At 36.2% G+C, this 20,132-nt stretch overlaps 1 protein-coding gene across 1 annotated transcript; it reads left to right on the forward strand.

Moving 5' to 3' along the window:
* Positions 1 to 9,795: 9,795 nt before the first annotated feature.
* Positions 9,796 to 18,110, forward strand: eIF3h (eukaryotic translation initiation factor 3 subunit h). The gene is made up of 7 exons (XM_089241682.1): positions 9,796 to 9,998; positions 12,021 to 12,177; positions 14,164 to 14,331; positions 16,638 to 16,737; positions 16,861 to 17,010; positions 17,560 to 17,695; positions 17,822 to 18,110. Exons 1-7 carry the CDS (start codon positions 9,924 to 9,926, stop codon positions 18,041 to 18,043), a joined length of 1,008 nt encoding a protein of 335 aa, XP_089097808.1. The 5' UTR covers positions 9,796 to 9,923; the 3' UTR covers positions 18,044 to 18,110.
* The last annotated feature ends 2,022 nt before the right edge of the window (positions 18,111 to 20,132 follow it).

Here is a 20,132-nt window from a genome sequence, read left to right on the forward strand (position 1 = left end):
TACAGAGGGAGGACACTAAAAGTTTGGCCTGGAGGCTTACCAGAGATCCCAGCCCAGGAACCATGCTGTAGGATATGGGATCCATGGTTTTTATAAATTCATTACAGAGTAATGAATATCCGGTAAAAAAATCTGACACAGAAGTTAAGAACAGGGGTGACTCGAGAAGATATCTGTACTTGTGTGGAACCTATTTTTGGTGCCCCCTGCCCATGTCCTTTTTTTTTCTGTCGACAAAGCTTCTCACTTTTTCAACTCGAATTTCGCACTCCTCTTAGAGCAGTGCCCAAGTGCAGATCCAGACGGGGAGTGATTGCCCCTCCCAAGAGCCGAATAATACGGGAGAAATTTATGTATCCCGTGAAATACGGATGATCCAATGCACCTACACAGAAAGTCGCTTCCCCGACACATCGCCCTGGAACCGCTTGCCTTCACTCCATTCGAAGCTGAAGATACCTGCCTTCGCTCCATTCGCAGCTGAAGATACCTGCCTTCGTTCCATTCGCAGCTGAAGATACCTGCCTTCGTTCCATTCGCAGCTGAAGATCTTTGCATAGGCTCTATTCACCATTGAAGACCTCTGTCTCGGCTTTATTCGCAGCTAAAGATGCCTGTACTCCCGCTCCATTCGGAGCTGAATTTCTGCCTCCACTCATTTCGCAGTTTAAGATGTCTATCTGAGCTTCTTTCCCAGCTGAATATTTCTGCCTTTGCTCCATTCGCAGCTGAAGATATTCACCTCCGCTCTATTCGCAGCAGCTGATGATGTCTGCCTCTGCTTAGGAACGGATCCAGGGGTGGGGCGAACGAATAATATTGGAAAATTTTCCTGTCCTGTAAAATACGGGACGATCCAACGAACTTACACAATTCGACCTGGATCCGCACCTGGCGATGACCCATACAGCCGCGCAGGTCGCGCGGACAAAGAACCGTCCCTAGTTAAGAACACCGATTATTGTTTATTTTCTGAATTGTTTCCATACTCTGCTTCAACATTACAAGAGGGTACCAAAATGTTTGCTTGACACAGCTGACCAAACCTCTGGTTGTGGGCCCAGGGTCTACGATGGTCTTAAGGTGGCCTTGATGTACAAATGGGCAGGAGCAGAAAAAGAAAGGAATCTCTGCCAGTGCGGTAACTTTTTTTGGTGCCCCCAATGACGTTTTTTAGCTCAACAATTTTTTTTTACCTTCCAACTCGGATTTGGCACCCTTTCCTAGAGAGGTGCCCCATGTGGCTGCACAGGTCACACGGTAGGGGCTGAAAGGCTTCAGCCTAGTTTCTTATAATTTTTGTTTTTTTCATACTATAAATTCTTTATCGAGAGACAAGTGAAAAATCTGGCCTCTAAGGCCCCCAACAAAGATCCCAGCCTAGCGACCCCTGCTGCAGGACGTGGGTGCGATAAATGCATCCAGTCTTCCCGACTAGGCCAGTACGTCCTATAGATATTGTGTCTAGGAAGTAATGAGTCCCGTATATTCCGGGTGACTCGAAACGTTACGCCGTCCGCCAATAGCCATTGTTGTTTTTTGCCTTGTAGCATTTGCCGCGAATTCACAATGGCACTAACAATTTTAAGGGAATTAAAATTAATTTAATACTCCAGAATACACTTTAAGACATTCATTTTTAAAAATATTGTTGGTGCTGCTATCTACTTTCAAAATCAGACGTGCCTAATGTGGTGATGACGAAGCTCAGGTATAAAAAACTAAATTCTTCTCATCCAGCTTTGCTCCTTATAAACAAAGCTTATAAACTCACCTGAAAGATCAAACTTCCAGTTCAGTAATTTTTTCAAGATCCAAGGAGACATCCAAAACAAAGGAAAATACATTCTCTACACCAGCAAACGACAGGTAAGATCGTAAAAAGTGAATTTTTCCACATTTCACTTCATAGTAACGTGCCGCCATCTAATGTCAAATTTAAAAGTGACTCATGTGGTGATGATGAAGTTCAAAGTAAACAAACTATATTCCTTATTCCGCTGAGTTCCTTATAAACGAAGCTCATGAACTGAACTGGAAATTCAAACTGAAAGTTCGGTTATTTTATTTGAGCATAGGGAGACGTCCAAAACAAATAACCTATTAATGAGCAGACGACAGACAAAAAGTCGATTCCCTACAAGCTAAGCCCACAAACAGAACTGGAAGTTCGAACTGCCAGTTTAGTAATTTTTTCAGGACACAAGGAGGCGTCCAAAACAAGTGGAACGAAGCAGACGACAGAGATTCTGACGCTTGTATCGAGCTTATATTGCTGGAGGGAGCGTCCAGCCACCGCGACGGTAGCGACATCAAATGTAAGGAAATTACGTGACTCGGTGAAAACAAAGTTCCCGCCTGGCAATTTGCCCATAGAAATGTACAGTTCGGTCTCTAAATATTGGGTTTTGAAGATTAAAAAAAATGATAGAGAACTCATCTAAAGGTTATCTAAAGGTGAAAAGATTAAATTATTTATTTCATTAATACTTGAATAATTTCTTTCATTAATACTTGAATAATTTCTTTCATTAATAATTGAATAATTTCTTTCATTAATACTTGAATAATTTCTTTCATTAATACTTGAATAATTTCTTTCATTAATACTTGAATAATTTCTTTCATTAATACTTGAATAATTTCTTTCATTAATACTTGAATAATTTCTTTCATCAATTCTTGAATAATTTCTTTCATCAATTCTTGAATGTTCTTTCATTATTTCTTAAATTTTCTTTCATTATTTCTTAAATTTTCTTTCATTATTTCTTAAATTTTCTTTCATTATTTCTTAAATTTTCTTTCATTATTTCTTAAATTTTCTTTCATTATTTCTTAAATTTTCTTTCATTATTTCTTAAATTTTCTTTCATTAATTCTTTAATTACTTCCTTTATTAATTATTATTTCTTTCATAGATTCTGAAATTATATCTCATTAATTCTGGAACTGTCTCTTTCATTAATGCTGAAATTATCTCTTTCATTAATTTTGGAATTATCACTAAAATACTGAGATTATCTCTTACATTAATTCTAGAACATTTTCTTTCATTAGTTCTAGAATATTCTCTTTCATTAATTCTGGAATTATCTCATCGATGTTGAAATTATCTCTATCATTTATTGTTTTAAATTCCTGTGGATGCCATAAGCAAATGACGGGGATTGTGTTTGTTTTCACCGAGTCACGTGATGTTCCGACGAAAGATATTGGGGATGGATGGTTCCGTTCTCAGCACTGCCAAGTAAGACGCCTTCATATACTCAATGTATGTATTGTTTTTACAATGTTTACTCAATGTATAATGTATTAAGGAGTTCTACTGCCAAGGTGGAGAACGCTGACGTCATACTCTCTCCAGTCGGGGCTAGAACTCCTTAATACACGTATGAATATGAAGGCGTCTTAGTCGGGGCTAGCGAGAGAGAGAGATAAGCTCGATGGAGGTTTGATTTATATACTGTTGGTGCTGCCATCTAATCTCGAAATTTCAGGCAACTCATGCGATGATGAAAAAAAGAGGGAGAGAGAGTTCTTTGTAATTTTTGAGCATAAAATTTTTTTGAGACGAAAATTTTGGTAACAAAATTCGTACATTTGCAATAATCGATTTTTTTATGTAGAAAAAATAATTATTTCTTCCCACAAAAAAATTCGGACAGTATGGATGATCGAACAAATAAGTGAAAATATTGATTATGTGGTCTTCAGATAGGGTTACCAGATTCAAAACTGAAAAAGAGGACGCCTGGTGCGAACATTAGGCAGTACCGTCTTAACGCATGCCCCTCCACCCCGGGCCGTGCGCGAATGGCCTCAAGAGAGGAGGTGCCTCAGAAAAACCTGAAGTAGTTGAATTTTTTGAGAATTTTTCAGGTAGCGCCTCCAAAACATCCCTTGGCTCGGGGGCCCATGATGCTGACTTTCAGCCCCACCCTTGTGGGGGGGGGGGGGGGGTCATGGAATTCCAGTACTCGATTCCTTTACTTCTTTACTTCTATTTATTTACATTAATTATTGCAAAAACAGCAATAAAAAATTCGAAAAATGATCAGTTATCGAATTGCAACGTACATTTGATGAAGAGATGATGAAGCGCTTTAAAAGTATGACAAAAATTTATGCCTGTTCAATATGATTCGAGCCACGATGAAGTGTCAGCAGGTGGACCACGCGCTAATTATTATTAATAATTCATGAATTTTGTAAAATTAATTTAAATACCATTCCCTCTCAATGGATCGTGTTTGATTACGATCCAGACTATCAACGCGTTCCTGAAATAATGAAAAAAATGACTGTGATAAATGCGTTCTTTGTGAAAAACATTTTCCCTTTCAAGATTTACGTTCGTAACTCGAAAAGTTTGTAAGTCGGGGAGCACATACATAAAATTCTTTTAGAGGGGACCGCAAAAAATTTTTTTGCATTGGGACGAGAAATTCTCCTAAGCCCGGACCTGTCTCCCATTTTAGAATTTCAATATCTCAGGGAATAATGCAGTTAAAAACATGTAATTTGTTTGTTGGGCTCAGAAGAGAAAGTGCAACAACTGTCTAATTGGCAGTTAGAGGACGGGGGGGGGGAAGGGATCGTATAAAAATTTACATTTTTTATTCTGTGTACACTGTATTTTCATCTTCAAAACTCGCACAGGGTGATTTCTGGTCACATTTTCAGAATTTTTAAAGTTAGAAACATACCACTATGACAAACGGATGATAAAGGCTGTAACAACACTCCAAGGAGAGACCATTGAATGTTAGAATGGCCATAATATTACCAATAGGCAGGGCTGTAAGTAGTGCTGGGTTGCAGGCGGGTCTGGTGCCCCAGACGCATCAAAAAAGGGAAAGCATATTTCACCATTCAGCCTATCCTTCAGCATTACGAGGAGGGTGCCTAAATGAGTGGTTGCCCCGGCTAACCAAGTATCCAGTTGCGACCGTGCCAATAGGAATCTTATTTTTGACGAATCACCGTTATATTGGGTATTTCTTCTTTTACATACATTCTCAAGTTTGTAATTTACACCTGGCAGCATTTCTTTTACTTCTATAGATCAAACTTCACAGTTGACTTACTAATGACCATCATGTCCTTATTCTGTAGAACTTGGTTTGCTGCATGGGCCCATCTGAGCACTTCTGGCACGGGGGAATCAAGTGACAATTAGATCTGGTTCCGATTTTCAAGAGTAAATATGCAAATAGGTAGGTATGAAGTTTTAGCTAGGAAGTAGAGCCTCTCTCAGAAAAATCGCTTTGTACGTGGGCGTATGATAATGTTAAGACAGCCCTGGGCGTACTTTATGAAAATTGTGAAAAGCTAATCAAAAAACTCAGCAATAATGTGGTCTAGTTTGCAATATTATTAGTTTCTCATCTTTTGTGCCATCCTTGTGATAATGATCTTCAACTATACCATCAAGTGTTCTTAAAATTTTAGGATCTTCTATCGGATGATCGATGTTGAAAAAAAATTGTACATTAAAAAAATACCATTTGGTATCTTTTTGTGGTGTCCTTTTAGTACTGATGCCCTAAGCACGTGTTTATTTTGCTTAATGGTTAATCCGGCCCTGGATTCTGTAGAAACTTCTCTCATTGATTTTGCAGTTACTCCTTTCATTGATTCTGCAGTTATTGCTTTCATTAATTCTGGAGTTATCTCTTTCATTAATTTTCAATTGTTTCTTTCATTAATTTTCAATTATTTCTTTCATTAATTTTCAAATTATGTCTTTCATTAATTTTCAAATTATGTCTTTCATTAATTTCACCAATTTTCAATTATTTCCTTTATTAATCCTGGTGTTACTTCGGTCATTCATTCATGTTTGCTTCTTTCATTTGTTCTGAAAACTACTACTTATTGCTACTTTATGTGTTTCTTTTATTAATTCTTTAATTACTTCACTTATTGATTCGCAATTGATTCTCTCATTCACATATTCTGAAGTAATTTCTTTCATTTATTCTAGAACAATAATGTTTATCTCATTAATTCTGAAGTTACTTCTCTCATTATTTCCAGAATTCATTAATTTTCAATATTTTTTTATTAATTTTTAATTATTTTACCAGTTTTTAATTATTTCCTTCATTAATCCTGGTACTATTTCGGCCATTGATTCATGTTTGCTTCTTACATTAATTCTAGAGGTATTTCATTTATTCTAAAAACTACAGTATTTCACTCATTTATTCTGAAGTTACTTCTCTTATTAATTCTGGAATTACTTCTCTCATTAATTCCAGAACTATTTCTTTCATTAATTTCAGAACTATTTCTTTCATTAATTTCAGAACTATTTCTTTCATTAATTTCCAATTATTTCTTTCGTTATTATTTTAGTCATTGATTTTCAATTGCTTCTTACATTCATCCTAGAGTTATTTCTCTCATTTATTTCAGCTCATTAATTTTCAATTATCTCTCTCATTACTTACTGGTGTTACTTCTCTCGATAATTATAAAATTATTTCTTTCATGAGTTTTCAGTAACTTTTTTATTAATTCTGGACATTAATTTACGTCCAGAATATATTTTCCGTATATCTGCCATTAATTTTAGGTTTTCGTTAATTCCGAATTTTCATTAATTTTAAAATTTTAATAGTTCTAGAATCATTTCTTCCATCAATTCTGAATTTCGATCAACTGTGACTAATCTTTCATTGATTTTGAATTTTCAACAAATCTGAATTTTCATTAATTTTGACTAATGCAATAGTAGCACGGCTTAAAAAAAAAGTTTGTAATTCCATGATGAGCATGAACAGCGTTTTTACTTCAAATAAAAAAAAAAAGAGATAAATCTCGTAAATGTATGTGCTGCCATCCCTTGTTGATAAAACATTCTTTTCCTCATATAATTAATTTTCAAGTTGTAATTTTCAATCAGCAAATTTCTATGATTTTATCAATAGTTTAGCATAGGATTTCTTTTAATTTTTAAAATGGAAAATACCAGATAATTCTAAATACTTTTGCATATTATTCAATGTAAATCGAAAAGCTGAGCTAACTAACTTCAGCTCAGTTAACAAGCTCGTCGAAGTTTCGCCAATCCGGAAGCACACTAACTCCGGTCCGTAAACCCCTGGCAGTAAGGTCGGGATTACGCCATAAAAGTTTTATCAAAGTCCTTTTATAAAACTTGAAAAATGCAACCGATAGGCGTATCGGTTACATCCGACCGAATACAACCATTAGGCTTATTAGTTGGGTTGTTTTTTTTTTTCTTTTTTCAAGTTTTGTAAAGGAAATTTTTATAAAACCTTTATAATGTAATCCCGGCTTAAGGCACGAAGTTAAATGTGTACGGAATATGTAGGTATTATTATTAATAATTGTATTGGAATGGCAATCATATGCAGATCTTTTTATTGCTACGGGAAGCCTTGTCACTCTGCACCAATAAAAAGAAGTATATGTTCAAGTCAAGTTTATTTCGTCTCAATAAATCACACATATTTGGCCTTCGAAGAAATATTTTAGCTCTTAGGCTGGGATTGCACTCTAAAAGTCTGGGCTCTTAGGCTGGAATTACACACTATAAAGTAACCGATAGGATTATTGGTTGAATTTTTCATCTTTTATGAAACTTTTATAGAGTAATCTTGGCCTTACACTGCTCGCAATTGTAATCCAGCTCGAAATATGTTCTCCAAAACATTGATACACCCACAGGCGGTTTATGGTTTTTCCGCCTGTGTACACAAATTTTGTAGCCCTTCTTCCATTTTGGTCTAATTTTCTTTGCCTTCCCCTGCTGCAAGGAAGCAGCGGTGCCGTAGGCTAGCTACACACCGTCCCATCCTAGCCTATCCTTGGTGAATAACATTTACTTCCAGACGTATCAGTATTGCGACTGTTGGGGTTCATAGACTAATGTGTGTGACCAGACAGATTTGAGGATCAGGAAAGAAGGTGGTTCCTTCGACTTGTAGTGAAGGCTGGGTAGATCCTGGTCATTCTCTTCGATCAGCCCCCAGCATTTGACGATCATTATCAAAGACCGAGTTGTGACACTACTTGCCCATGACTAACCATGGAACGTATTGGGCAAGGCTGGACACCCGGGCCCATGCTGCCATTTTGTGGGGTGAGGAGGGGTCCATGGAGCTCACTTGAACCATTGAGAGTGGATACTTGATTTCGTATTCAGGAGACATTCACTGACAACTCAGTTTAACCCCCCTATGAACATTGACAGATATACTAGAAACTCTGGATGGAGGCACGATGATGATGAAGTCAATTTATCGCATTCCTATGTGAAACTCCTGTTGCTTATATTCTATGTACATTACATACATTATATCAGTCGGCTACGTATGCAGAATTTTCTCGAGGGAGGGCTTTTCATTTTTTTTTTCTTCTAAAGAGGGTGGGGAGGGGGGGGGTAAGAACCAGGGCAGTCTTAAGAGCATCATGGGCCACCGGGCCAAGTGATTTTTCTGAGGCCCTACCTGGCAAATTTTCGAAAAATTCAACTACTCATTTTTTGAGGACCCCTATTCTCCAGGCCCCCCGGACCGCTTTTCATTTTTTTTTCTAAAGAGGGTAACTGGGGTCTTAATGCATGGGCCACCGGGCCGCGCCCTAGTGAGCCCATGCGTTAAGACGGCACTGCCCCATACTTAGATGGAAGTAACAGCTTACATATTTACATACGAAAATCTTTTGAACAATTTTTTGAAAATTTTTTTGAACTTATCATACGTTCAAATTTGAACAGCAGCTGTGAAAGAACAAGTCAATTCATACAACAGATTTGATTCAACATTTTATGCGTTGAGAGTGACTCAAGTAAATTGAAAATTATCTTGTTTTTTTTCTACCGCTTAATGTATCAATCAACGTAAATCAATTAGTTTTTTTGTACTGTTAAACATTAAAGAGCTACGCGCGTTCAAAAATGCATGTTCCATTTATGGAATTTTGGCCTTTCAAGATAGCGGGATTCTACGGATATCTAATGTGCAGTGCGCTGCTTCGATTTTTCCTGTTCGGACCCCGGGCTGTTGTCATCATTCTACATGTGTATAGGGGCTAATTCTGGGTAATATGACACAGAGAAATATGCTTTCTGGGGTGGATTGTTTGTATATATATTGAGTGAGTACTTTTTTATTCTTACATGTTTTTGTGAACCGCAGACTAATCAAACCGAGTTCGACAATCTTAGATAGTCTTGTTGTGTTCAGCTGAGTGTAACCATATCAAAAAGATATATCTCACATTAGAAAGAAGCTGTAAGATATTTAGAAACCCTTTCAGATTCCGAATACGTAGATATATACCAATTACGTGCTAATGAAAATGAACATCATGGATGAAGATGATATTGTTGAAAATGATCTAGTATCAACAGTGCCAACTGCTGGTATGTGAAATGCTGGCTAATTTTGCAACAACGAGGATGAGGTGTCAGAAAATTCCCGAAACGTGTTCTTCAAAACATATAGGACAGAAAAAAGGAGCAAAACGTAAGTGCAATGCTCAAGTTTCAAGAAAAATCGAGACAGTTTTGAGCAATCCGAAAAAAAAAACTTGCATGGGATAAAAAAATTCTTTCTAGAATTCGATCAAAACCTCGGATCTGAATTCCATTGGAAAAAATTTGCCATATGACCTATAGCACGTTGGAGGTTGCCATATGACCCTATAGGGAGCAACGGGACAAAAAAGGTTGGGAAACTATGACATAGTAATATAAGCTCTGGATGGTTCCAGAATGTTGACAGTGTGCATTTCCACCCTGTTTTTTAATGTGTTGGTATTGGAACATAGATAACAGCACCTGCGGTGTCTTGATTTCTTGAAATAAATAAATAAAGTAAGAAAAGAGAGTATAATCGAAGGTTTCAAGATTCACATCTGGCAAGTGGCAACACTTCGGGACGAAGATGGCGTCCACCCGTGTGTCGTTGTGTGATCCAGATGGCGATTATCCGATATCCTATGTTCAAATTGATGGATTGGTAATAAATTAATTTGCATTTATTTTAATGAGCTATCGATTTAGTATTTGAATTTTACGTGCACAGAATTTTTGAAGATGATCGATTATTGCCAAGCAATAAAATGTGGCTATCGATATTTTATCCAATATTGATTTAGGATTAAATAAGAGCTCATTGAGGTCAACACGTGCTCCAATCAATTTAACGCTTACTTTTTGAAGTGTTTAGTCGAATACGTCTAATTGATGTGATTGTGGTAATATATATATATTGAGGGTTCCCCATTATAACAAGATTGATCACCCGGGGGGGGGGGGGCATATTTTGACAAAATCAGTTTATTGCACGAATCAATCTAATATGCAATAATTGAAATGTGTGGAAAGAATTGCACACAAAAACTAAATTGAAATGTGCGGTTGATAAAAAGTTGCCGAAAACAAGCAAATATGAATTTGGCTGTCTGGGTTTCCAATTGCGGAAAAATCATACAGAAAAAAAATATGTAGTCAAAAAATGTGATTAATATGGTTAATGAAGAGTTGTCAAAACTAGCAAGTCCAGATGCGGCTGTTTTTATGTGCGAAAAAAGTCACCAAATCAGTTGGTGGTGCTGACTATCATAGAAAATCATCCTGGCCTAGTTCATAGCGCCTTTCGATTTCCCCGAAAGGTTTTTAACATCCTTTTCATTCATTTTTTTCCTCTCATCACTCCTCAACACATGCCACTCGTAAAGTAATATTGCCCACTGTGAGAAACGTCTAATTCAGCAGTTCTCAATCGGTGCTCCGTATGCACTTCCCAGGGGCTCCGCAGCGACAATAAAATAAATCAGTAAATTTGTTAGAAAAAGAGATCTACACAGGTCCGCCATAAAAATTATAAAAAGGGCTCCGCAAGTCAAAAAAGGTTGAGAACCGCTGGTTCAGTTGAAAAAGCGTACCTCGCTAATTCAAAGTAATTCTGAAGGGAACTTGTTTGGATAACAGTGGTTTATGTTTGAGACATGATTTTGTTAATTATTTCGGAGAATTCTGGCGGCGTTTTTTTGGCATTATAGTGAATGAAGGCGAACCTGTGTAATCCCTATGTGTGGAAGATTTGTCCACTGAAAATTTCTGTATACACAGCTCGACTATATATACAGGATGAGTGTATGAACTCTACAGCTTCCCACTATTCCCGTAATCTTTATATCTGTCTTTCTTAGGAAGCAAGTTTAAATTAATTTTTTCACATTTTATACCATAAAAACATTTCGTTTTAGTGTCTCAAAAATTGACTCAAAGTGTGTGTTAATCATCAATCAATTTAATAACCCTTAATTTTGGTCTTTGTTGCTTTAAAATAGTAGGTAAAATTTTGATAAGCACAATGCTGATCAACGTCATCGCAATGAGTCATAAACAGTTCGTTAAATATATATATATATCCAAAGTTTGAAAAAGACGTGCAGAAAATTCATTGCAAACAATTCGTGTCACGCTATTCGTAGACAAAGTGAGGGTGACTCATATAGTTACTCAGCCATTTATACTGCGGACACTCTCACTGGAACTCACTCGCGCTCACATGCATTCATTTGGTTATTGATTACTCACTGGTGACCAAACTGTTGTCTGTGAATTGTGATGTGGTGAATTTGATTCCTACATATCTTAAGACACTTCTACTATTCAATAGAATAGGGGATCAGGGTTTTACCAATAACACTGGAACCAGGTGAACGACTTCAATGGTTTGGCCCTACTTATTTATACTTTGTGTAAAATTTTATGTTTTACTGTCATCTAAATAAGTTATTTTTGATTCTCTCAGATATATATTTCCCTCTTGTACATTTTCAGATACTTGGAACCAGTTTTGAATAGTTGGAGTTCAATTTACTTATTACAATCTATTTAAATAGTTATTTGATAATTCTCGTAATCAGGGTGTTTGTGTGTGTGTGTGTGCGCGCGCGCGCGCGTCTGTCCATCCTTATAGTTTGTTGTATGTTGGTGCTCATGTCTCTAATACTCTCTTATTTCATGACAGGTTGTTCTGAAAGTGATCAAGCACTGTTATGAAGAAGGTGCGGGAGTTACGGATGTTGCCCAGGGCGTGTTATTGGGTCTTGCTGTTGACAACCGCTTGGAAATCACAAATTGCTTTCCATTTCCACGTCATGCTGATGAAGAGGATTTTGATGAAGGTTTGTTGTGATTTTATTGAGTTAAACATTAAAAATATTCACTATTTAAATGTTCATTTCTTGTTGCATTTTCTGTGAATTTAAAATGTTTGTAGAAGGTTGAAACTCAACATTACCTCAGAGTTCTCTGTGCTCCTCGCAAGCCTCAACTTAACCTTGTATCCCCCCTCCCAAAAAAGTAGGTTCTGCGTACACCCACTCCCTTTTCTATTTGCATCACATATAGCAGTGGTTCTCAACCTTTGGAAGCCTGAGGCTGTGCTGATTTATTTTTTTGTGAGTGGAAAGGCCCAGTCGTGCACACGACTAATGAGCAACAAATAAAAAGATGAATCATTCAATGCCCAGTTTGACTGTTGTCAGGGTCCGGTGGTTGAGAAACACTGCCATATAGTCATTTCAATTTGCACATTGGCATTTCAACAAATAAGCCCAATGATGCTTGCTGGCTCTGAGTCAAAAAGGGAGCATATGATTATTAGAGAATTTGATTTATTCTTAGACTATTTTTCATTAAATATGAATCTTCATTCTTAGAAATTATTTTCATCAAATATGAATCATCATAAATCCGTACTTTGTAATATTCCCCCTAATAAAGAAGGTCTCGTATGCTGATTCTTACGTTTTTTGAATAGCTCATAAGTTCTGCTAAGAAGCCAAATTCACTGGAGCCTTGTAATTGTAAGGGGTTGTTATATAACAATGAATTGTCTTTTTCTGATGTGATCCTATGCCCAGTCCACCTCGACATAGGTTAAATTCAAATTGCCAATCTTAAAAATTATATTGCCTCCTTGTGGAGCATAGGGTCAATGTTGGGAACCACAGAAACCTCCAAAACACCTTTAGTGCACCTTTGTCATTCTTTAACTAGATTACAACATTGGTCATGGTGGTGTTATCTTGTGCAAGTTAATTTTTGTGAATTTCAAGCACAAAAGCACTGTCTGTTGTTTCAAAAATTCAAGGTATGTGCTTGTTTGAAAGCCAAAAATTGAGAGGGGGAAAAAGTTGTTTGCGATCCTTTGAAATTTTCTATATGATTTTAAAGAGGCAGCAGGGGTATTCAAATCTGAGTTTGTGGATGGTGAACTGAATATCTACGTAAAGAAATTCACAGAAGCTCTTTTTGATGGTTTGAAAAATGGGGAGGGCAAGAAACATAATAGTAACTAGATCCGTAGTAAAAGGGAACAGCATTTTGCATGTTTTTTGTCAAAAATGACTAGCGGAAAAATGTTTGACATCTACAATCATATCATGTGAAAAAACACTTAATATTTTTATTCATGTCTATCAGGGTTTAAACTGGATAAAAAATTCCTTTCGCAAAAATCGAAAAGGGGGGAAAAAGCTTTAACAAAATGCTAATGTAACAATTGATGGTTGTCTACTCGTTGCGTACCTTTTGTACGAATTTTTACAAAAGTTGCTGCTACTTTTTTTGCATTCTATGATTTTCTTTCGCATTTTTTGCAAAATACGACCATAGCTTAAACCCTGATGTATATATACATGAACAAAATATCATGTATATATTACATTGCATACGATTTTAATTAAAATATTAATATATTTTGATAAGTTCAATCTGTAATTTAAAGCTCAGATTATTGAAAAAATGTGTATTGTGTATTCAAATTATGTTCATTTTGCTCAATTGCATGGTTTTTAAAGTTGGTATGGGCATAAAAGTGCTTGCTAAAACGAATCGTTTCACTGGGGTTTTTTTTCTAACTGTTATAAATGGGTTCAACTGTTTATCAAAAGCATTAGGCCAATCCAGTGTTTTATCAAGTTGAGTTTCCTCGTGATGGATGTGTGGACAGATTTGGCTGATAGATTGCTAACTCATGAATTACGGGACCAGCAAGAACTGTTGTATGATGTGTGTGTGTGTTTATACATAATCTTGGTGACCACGTGTTTGACTTTTGAGCATTTGATTTAATTAGCTTTACATAATTTTTTTTTTTTTCACAGTTGAGTATCAAATGGAGATGATGAGAAGCCTCAGGCATGTGAATATTGACCATTTGCAAGTCGGCTGGTACCAGAGCACACATTTTGGAAGCTTCTACAACAAGCCTCTTCTTGATTCGCAGTTCACTTATCAGAATTCCATAGAGGAATCTATTGTTCTAATTTATGGTGAGTAAATTGGCTGGTCTTATTTAGGAAGTTGGCAATTCAGTCACTGATCTTCTACCAATTATAATCAAGGAATATATTGGAACTGACATTAACTATTTGACAGTCTTGCAGTTTCTTGCATCAATGTTCGCAAGGGCAATAGCCGATATTGCCGTATCGCGATGTAGTCTGGAGGATGCCTCTTCGCTCCAGAGTCTTGCAGCTCTCTGCCAAGAGCATGCAAACCTTCAATTTTATACTTACACAACATGACAAATTCATGCATTTGCTGTCTCCATTTTAAAATATGGAATACAGGTGGCAGCACTAGCAAGTACATAAAACAGAACTCTGCCAATATAAATGATTTAGAGGGTCACGCACACACTCATTTTGGCATGTACAGGGTGCGTGTGCTGTCTAGTAGTGGTAGTCTTGCAGTGTTTTAATGTGTGTGAAGCTTTTTAAACACTAGTTCTTGTGAGTAGCAGGGTTTGCGCTAGATAAAAAATTACTTTCACAAAAAACGAAAATGGGGGAAAAGCTTTAGCAAAATGCTACAATGCTAATGATTTATGGTTGGATGTCCTCGTTTCGTACCTCCAGTATGAATTTTTGCGAAACTGGCAACTACAACTTTCGCATTCTACGATTTTCTTTTGCATTTCGCGAAAAATGTAACCATAGCTTGAAACCTGGTGAGTAGCAGTGCTCTTTCTGGTCCACCCAAGCAAGGCCCCTTATAAAAACCCTCTAAAGCGCTGTTGTTGCTAACTTTCCCTTGTGAGATTTCCCTCTATTTATTTTCATCAGCAAGAGAAGTTTCTGACTTCAGCCTTAACGTAGCTGCCAAGTCTCCCAGATTTCTGGAAGGCTTTCAGATTTTTACTCCATCACCCGGACTCCCAAAAAATTATTATATTTATAGAATTTTAAGTAGTTTGAAGAAATTAGTACTTTAGGAAAAAAATTATTATAGGAAAAAAAAATTAAAAAACCTGCAAGAAAAAATTTGGTTGCCAGTCTCTCTCTCTCTCTCTCCTCTCCCCTCCTGCCCACAAACTAAACCTAATTGCACCAAAGCTTGAAGAAATATTTTATTTTGGCCATAAAAATTTGCGAAGCAGCAGATGTCGATCAGTTTATCCCCTCACAATAGAATCTGCCGAATGGCCTGTGATCTAGATGGCCATACACCCCATTTAGCTTGTGTTGCCAGAATGTGATTTCGGGATAGTAATGACAGTTATGTATCATGTTACTCGTAGTAAGATGACATGAGTTTAGAGATCAAAATAAGGAAAACTAAGATTTATTAATTCACTTCCTTATATTTCATTTATTCACATATAGTAGCTAGTAGCATAAGATTTTTAGGGGAAAACGATGTAAATGCAGGATGCATCAGTCTGGGTATTTATTTTATAGGAGATTTCTGAATGAATTTTGGGGGGTGCTGAAAATGATTTTACAAAATAATGTGGGTGCCTGAGCACTCACTGTGCCCCCAATGCTAACCCACTTTTGGATCCCTGTGTCTGGTCCTGGGCCTTGAATGAAACAGAGAAGCCCTAAGAGTATTGAAAACTTTCACAAATTCTGAGACTATTTCTAGTTTTCGGTTTTATTCATCAATTTTCAATTATTTTGGACCCTTCATAAAATTCTGGATCTGAATAATGAATACTTCACAAAATACAAATTAATTGAAATCATAAATTTACCTTTCATTCATTTTGTGATTAATTAACTAGATTATTTTGCTTCTTACAAAATTACTTATTTTCATGAAATCAATGACCATTTTCACAAAAACAGGACCTTACAAAAAAAGTGGATAGACCCCTGATTATATATTTCTTAAATTAATTGATTTTTTTTTTCTTTTCAGCAGCAATTTTTGTTTAGATATTCATTCGTGCATATAGGACAACTTTCTTTTTTAAAGCACTGAAAATTGAATATAAACCTCGTCCTACACTCAAATAAATGCAGTAATTTGCCTTACTGTCTGACTATAATTGGCAGTGGTTAGCGTGATGTTGCATCTTTCCAGGAGGGAAAATCCTTGAAAATTTTACTTTCATTATTGGCAAATGCTTTATTTTGTAGTTTATTATTCCTTTTATATTTGTTGTGTACGGTTTTTGTATGGGATTCTGATCTGTACAGAAATCTTCCTAATTCTTATCTAAATTCACCAGCTATGCTTTAATTTTCTCATCGCTAAGGAAAATGTTATCACTCTAGAAACAATTGCTAACTGTGTTTAACAATTGCTAACTGTGCTTGCAGTTTATAATCTGTTGTTCACAATTTCTTAGATCCTTTGAAGACAACTCGAGGTTCACTTTCGCTGAAGGCATTTAGGCTATCTAATACTGCCATGAAACTTTACCGAGAGGGAGAATTCTCTTTGGAACAGTAAGTGGTGTCAAATAGAATCGTGAATTTTTTCTTCCTTCAGGATAAATAATAGACAGTAATGTTGGTTTGTATTTTGCTTTAATCTATGCATCTGAAATAGTTTTTGCTTCTCTGTGATAGGTTGAAGAATATGCATATATCGTACAACAAGATTTTTGTAGAGATTCCAGTCATCGTAAGGAATTCACATCTTGTGAATGCTTTGCTTTGTGAAATAAGTGATTATATTCCAGCTGAAGAATCCAATCAATTCCTTGATATGGGAACTGCGTAAGTTTATATAACATCATCTTTAGCCAAACTGAGTGTTGAAGGGTTGATAAATTATGTTATTATAATACAGTGAAACCATGATATAAGAATATTCTGCAAACTAAGAAAAAATAATACAATTGAAAGCCGATGTAGATTAAACCAAAATTGTAAAAGAACCACGGCTATACGCATTTTGGAACTATGTGAAGTTCCTTCATCAGTAGCAGAAACAAAGAAAAACTCCTTATAGCTGGAGTTACTCGCTGTTGTAGACGAAAGAGTCGAATTCAAAATGATTTTGAATTCGACTCTTGATTATTTGACATAATTTAGTGACAAAAAGATCTGTTCGAATGCTGTCAATTAATTCGGAATCAGAGAAATATTTGTGGGAACTTTTAGATTCACATATATATTGTTTTATCGCTTAAGTAATGATTAATTTTTAGCATGATAATTTGACTATTGAAATCCAGTAGGTGCTTTGTTTTTGTTTGTTAGCACAGTCTTGCTTGTTTCTTTTTTTGTTTGATGTATGTTGTAATAACTATTATTTGTTATCAGGTCTGTTTTGGAGAAAAATCTCCAGGCATTGATGGAATGTGTGGATACCGTCAGCCAAGAAACGAACAAGTTAACGAACTATCAGCGTCAGCTCATGAAACAGCAGCAGGCCAAGAATCAGTATTTGCAGAAAAGGGTACGTGTGATTTTGTGCTTTTGAATATCTAACATTCTGAATTGAGTCTGAATTCTATAAATGTATGTATTTCCAGTTGGTTTTTTAAAATATATAAAGGTTTCAAAAAATGCTATTCTATTTCAGGCAGCCGAAAATGCCGCTAGAGCCACGAAAGGTGAGCCTCCCCTTCCTGAGGAGGACATAAATAAACTCTTCAAGACTATTCCACCTCCTTCACGTCTTGATGCTCTGCTGGTCACAGGCCAGATTGAAAGCTATTGCAAACAAGTGTCGCAGTTTGCCACTCAGAGTATTGCTAAATTGTTCCTGGCTGAATCATTGCAACAAGAGCAGAAGATACAATGAACTTATCTTGCAAATGTGTACAGCCTCCAACATTAGATGACAAAATAAAGGGAGTCTTTCAATATTAGATACTGGGTCATAAGCAGCCATATTTCAGTAATCTTAAAAACAGTTGATTACGTGTGCTATAAAATCACATACATCAGAGATTGACAAATTGGGGGTGGGGGGATAATTCAGCCAGATTTCTCAGGAGCCAAACTTTTCTCCTAGAAAAACAATCTTAAAATAGTCCTTATTTTGTTTTATTTTTCTGTGATTTGGTCATGTGGATTCCAAAAATTTTGTCTCGTCCTTAGACCCCAATTTACTAAGCATGCTTAAAAACTTCAGAGTGCAATGACAAGCTGTGCCGGTGATTAGTCAACAGCGCGACCCAACCCGCAAGGGTAAAAGGCTTATATCCCTGGAGGGACAGAGCCTGGGTCGTGACTGGTTTGTCAATGATTAGTCAAGCCCTGTTAAAGATGTTTGTATAGTTGAAGCATAGTTATCAAGTCTTCTGGATTTTCTGGGAGGCTTTCAAAATTCTTTCTCAAAGAATTAGTTCAAAAAAGTTCATTGCGTGCATTTTTCTCTCTTAAATGGTATCGTATGTAATGCAAATTATCGCTGTTGAGTCATAAAAGAAATGTTTCATTCTAGTGGGTGGGGTGAAATTTTGCCAAACAAACCTAGTTTGGCTTGACAGTCTGGTTGGAATCCACAAGATGATTTGTATCTGAAATGACTTGTGTGTCCCCCCCCCCCAAATCTGTATATCTCGTTTTTAAGGCATGTCTGCAAAATTTTTTTTTGGATTGATTTGAATTAAATGTAGTACAGTTGGCACTCTATAAATAATCTGGCCGTGCGAGCCAGATCCAGCCCATCCAGTAATCTAGGGTTTTTTACAACAGGTTGTCTTCAAGCCATAGAAGAAAAAACAGGCATAGCTGTCAAGTCTCCCGAATTTTAGCTTTATCCCTCAACCTCCCAAAAACTTCTTAAATCTCCCGAATTTTTACGAAAATCACAAAAAATCCCTAATTGTCTCTAAAAATTCTCTACTTCATTTTAAAAAAATCCCTGCTTCTGAAAATAATCCCCACTGAGCTATAAGTAAACTTATAGCTTTCCTTATAGCTCAGTGATAATCCCTGAGGAATTTCTTGTGGGGCGTGAAGTCTTTTGCCTGTTTTTTCCCCTTTCGAAATGATGTCACACATTGTAAATGGGGAAATTCCTTTTTAAGGAAATTTTACAAACACTGATGGTAACAAGAAAGTTGTTTGTCTTATCGTTCAGGGAAATAGCTTAGCAGCCAATCGTCCTGGATAATAATTGAAGATTATAAGTGATGCGCATGTGGTCAAAACTTCCTCACGTGGGATATAACAAAACATGAATACTGATAAACAAAAACATATTTAATCAATTTTATATGTATAAAGATACTTATTCCCTGATGAATTTCCTTTCATCAAACATTCCAGAAAAGGGCAGATTTTTTCTTTTCGTACAAGTTGTGTTATGTACATAAACATCGGTCATGGTGGAAAGATTGACATCACCCATGTGAAATATAAAAAAAATATCAAGCAAGTGTCACAAAAAGTCAGTGTTCTTCAAAAATTGGCGCTTTTTTCCCCTTCATTTTGAGATGATTTTGGGTTCATTCGCATCGTTTATGATTGAACACGATATTTATTTTTTTTTTAGATCACCAAGTTTTGACCCCCAATTTCACTTGTTTTTTGCATAGGGATTTTATTCCCAAGGGTTTAACTTCCATATGTGTAAAATCCCTATTTTATTCGACTTTAATTTTTGAATAGGGATTTTATTCCCTACATTTTAACTTTTATGTGGGAAAATCCCTATTTAGAAAAATCCCTTTTGTATTTATTAGGGAGTGGTTTTTAGCACAAAATATGGGTCAGTGCGAAAATCTCCCGAATTTTCATTTTCAAAAGTTGGCAGCTATGAAAAGGTGTCACTGCATGTCTTTGCACAGAAGTTTATATTATTTAAACAGGCTTTTTTCAATTGACTTCCAGTAATCCTGTGATTTTGGTGATTTGACACATTTTTGCCTGCTATGTGCAGG

This window comes from Pholcus phalangioides, unplaced genomic scaffold (assembly GCF_987345545.1).
Source record: "Pholcus phalangioides strain wild (caught in Gottingen) unplaced genomic scaffold, Ppha-v1.0 ptg000014l_1, whole genome shotgun sequence".
Classification (NCBI taxonomy): Eukaryota; Metazoa; Arthropoda; class Arachnida; order Araneae; family Pholcidae; genus Pholcus; species Pholcus phalangioides.

Bases quoted from the DNA above. Each gene is read 5' to 3' on its own strand.
- eIF3h (XM_089241682.1), top strand. From the start codon at position 9,924: ATGGCGTCCACCCGTGTGTCGTTGTGTGATCCAGATGGCGATTATCCG. The intron at 9,999-12,020 runs GTAATAAATTAA...ATTTCATGACAG, and splicing joins ATGTTCAAATTGATGGATTG to GTTGTTCTGAAAGTGATCAA. The intron at 17,696-17,821 runs GTACGTGTGATT...ATTCTATTTCAG, and splicing joins ATCAGTATTTGCAGAAAAGG to GCAGCCGAAAATGCCGCTAG.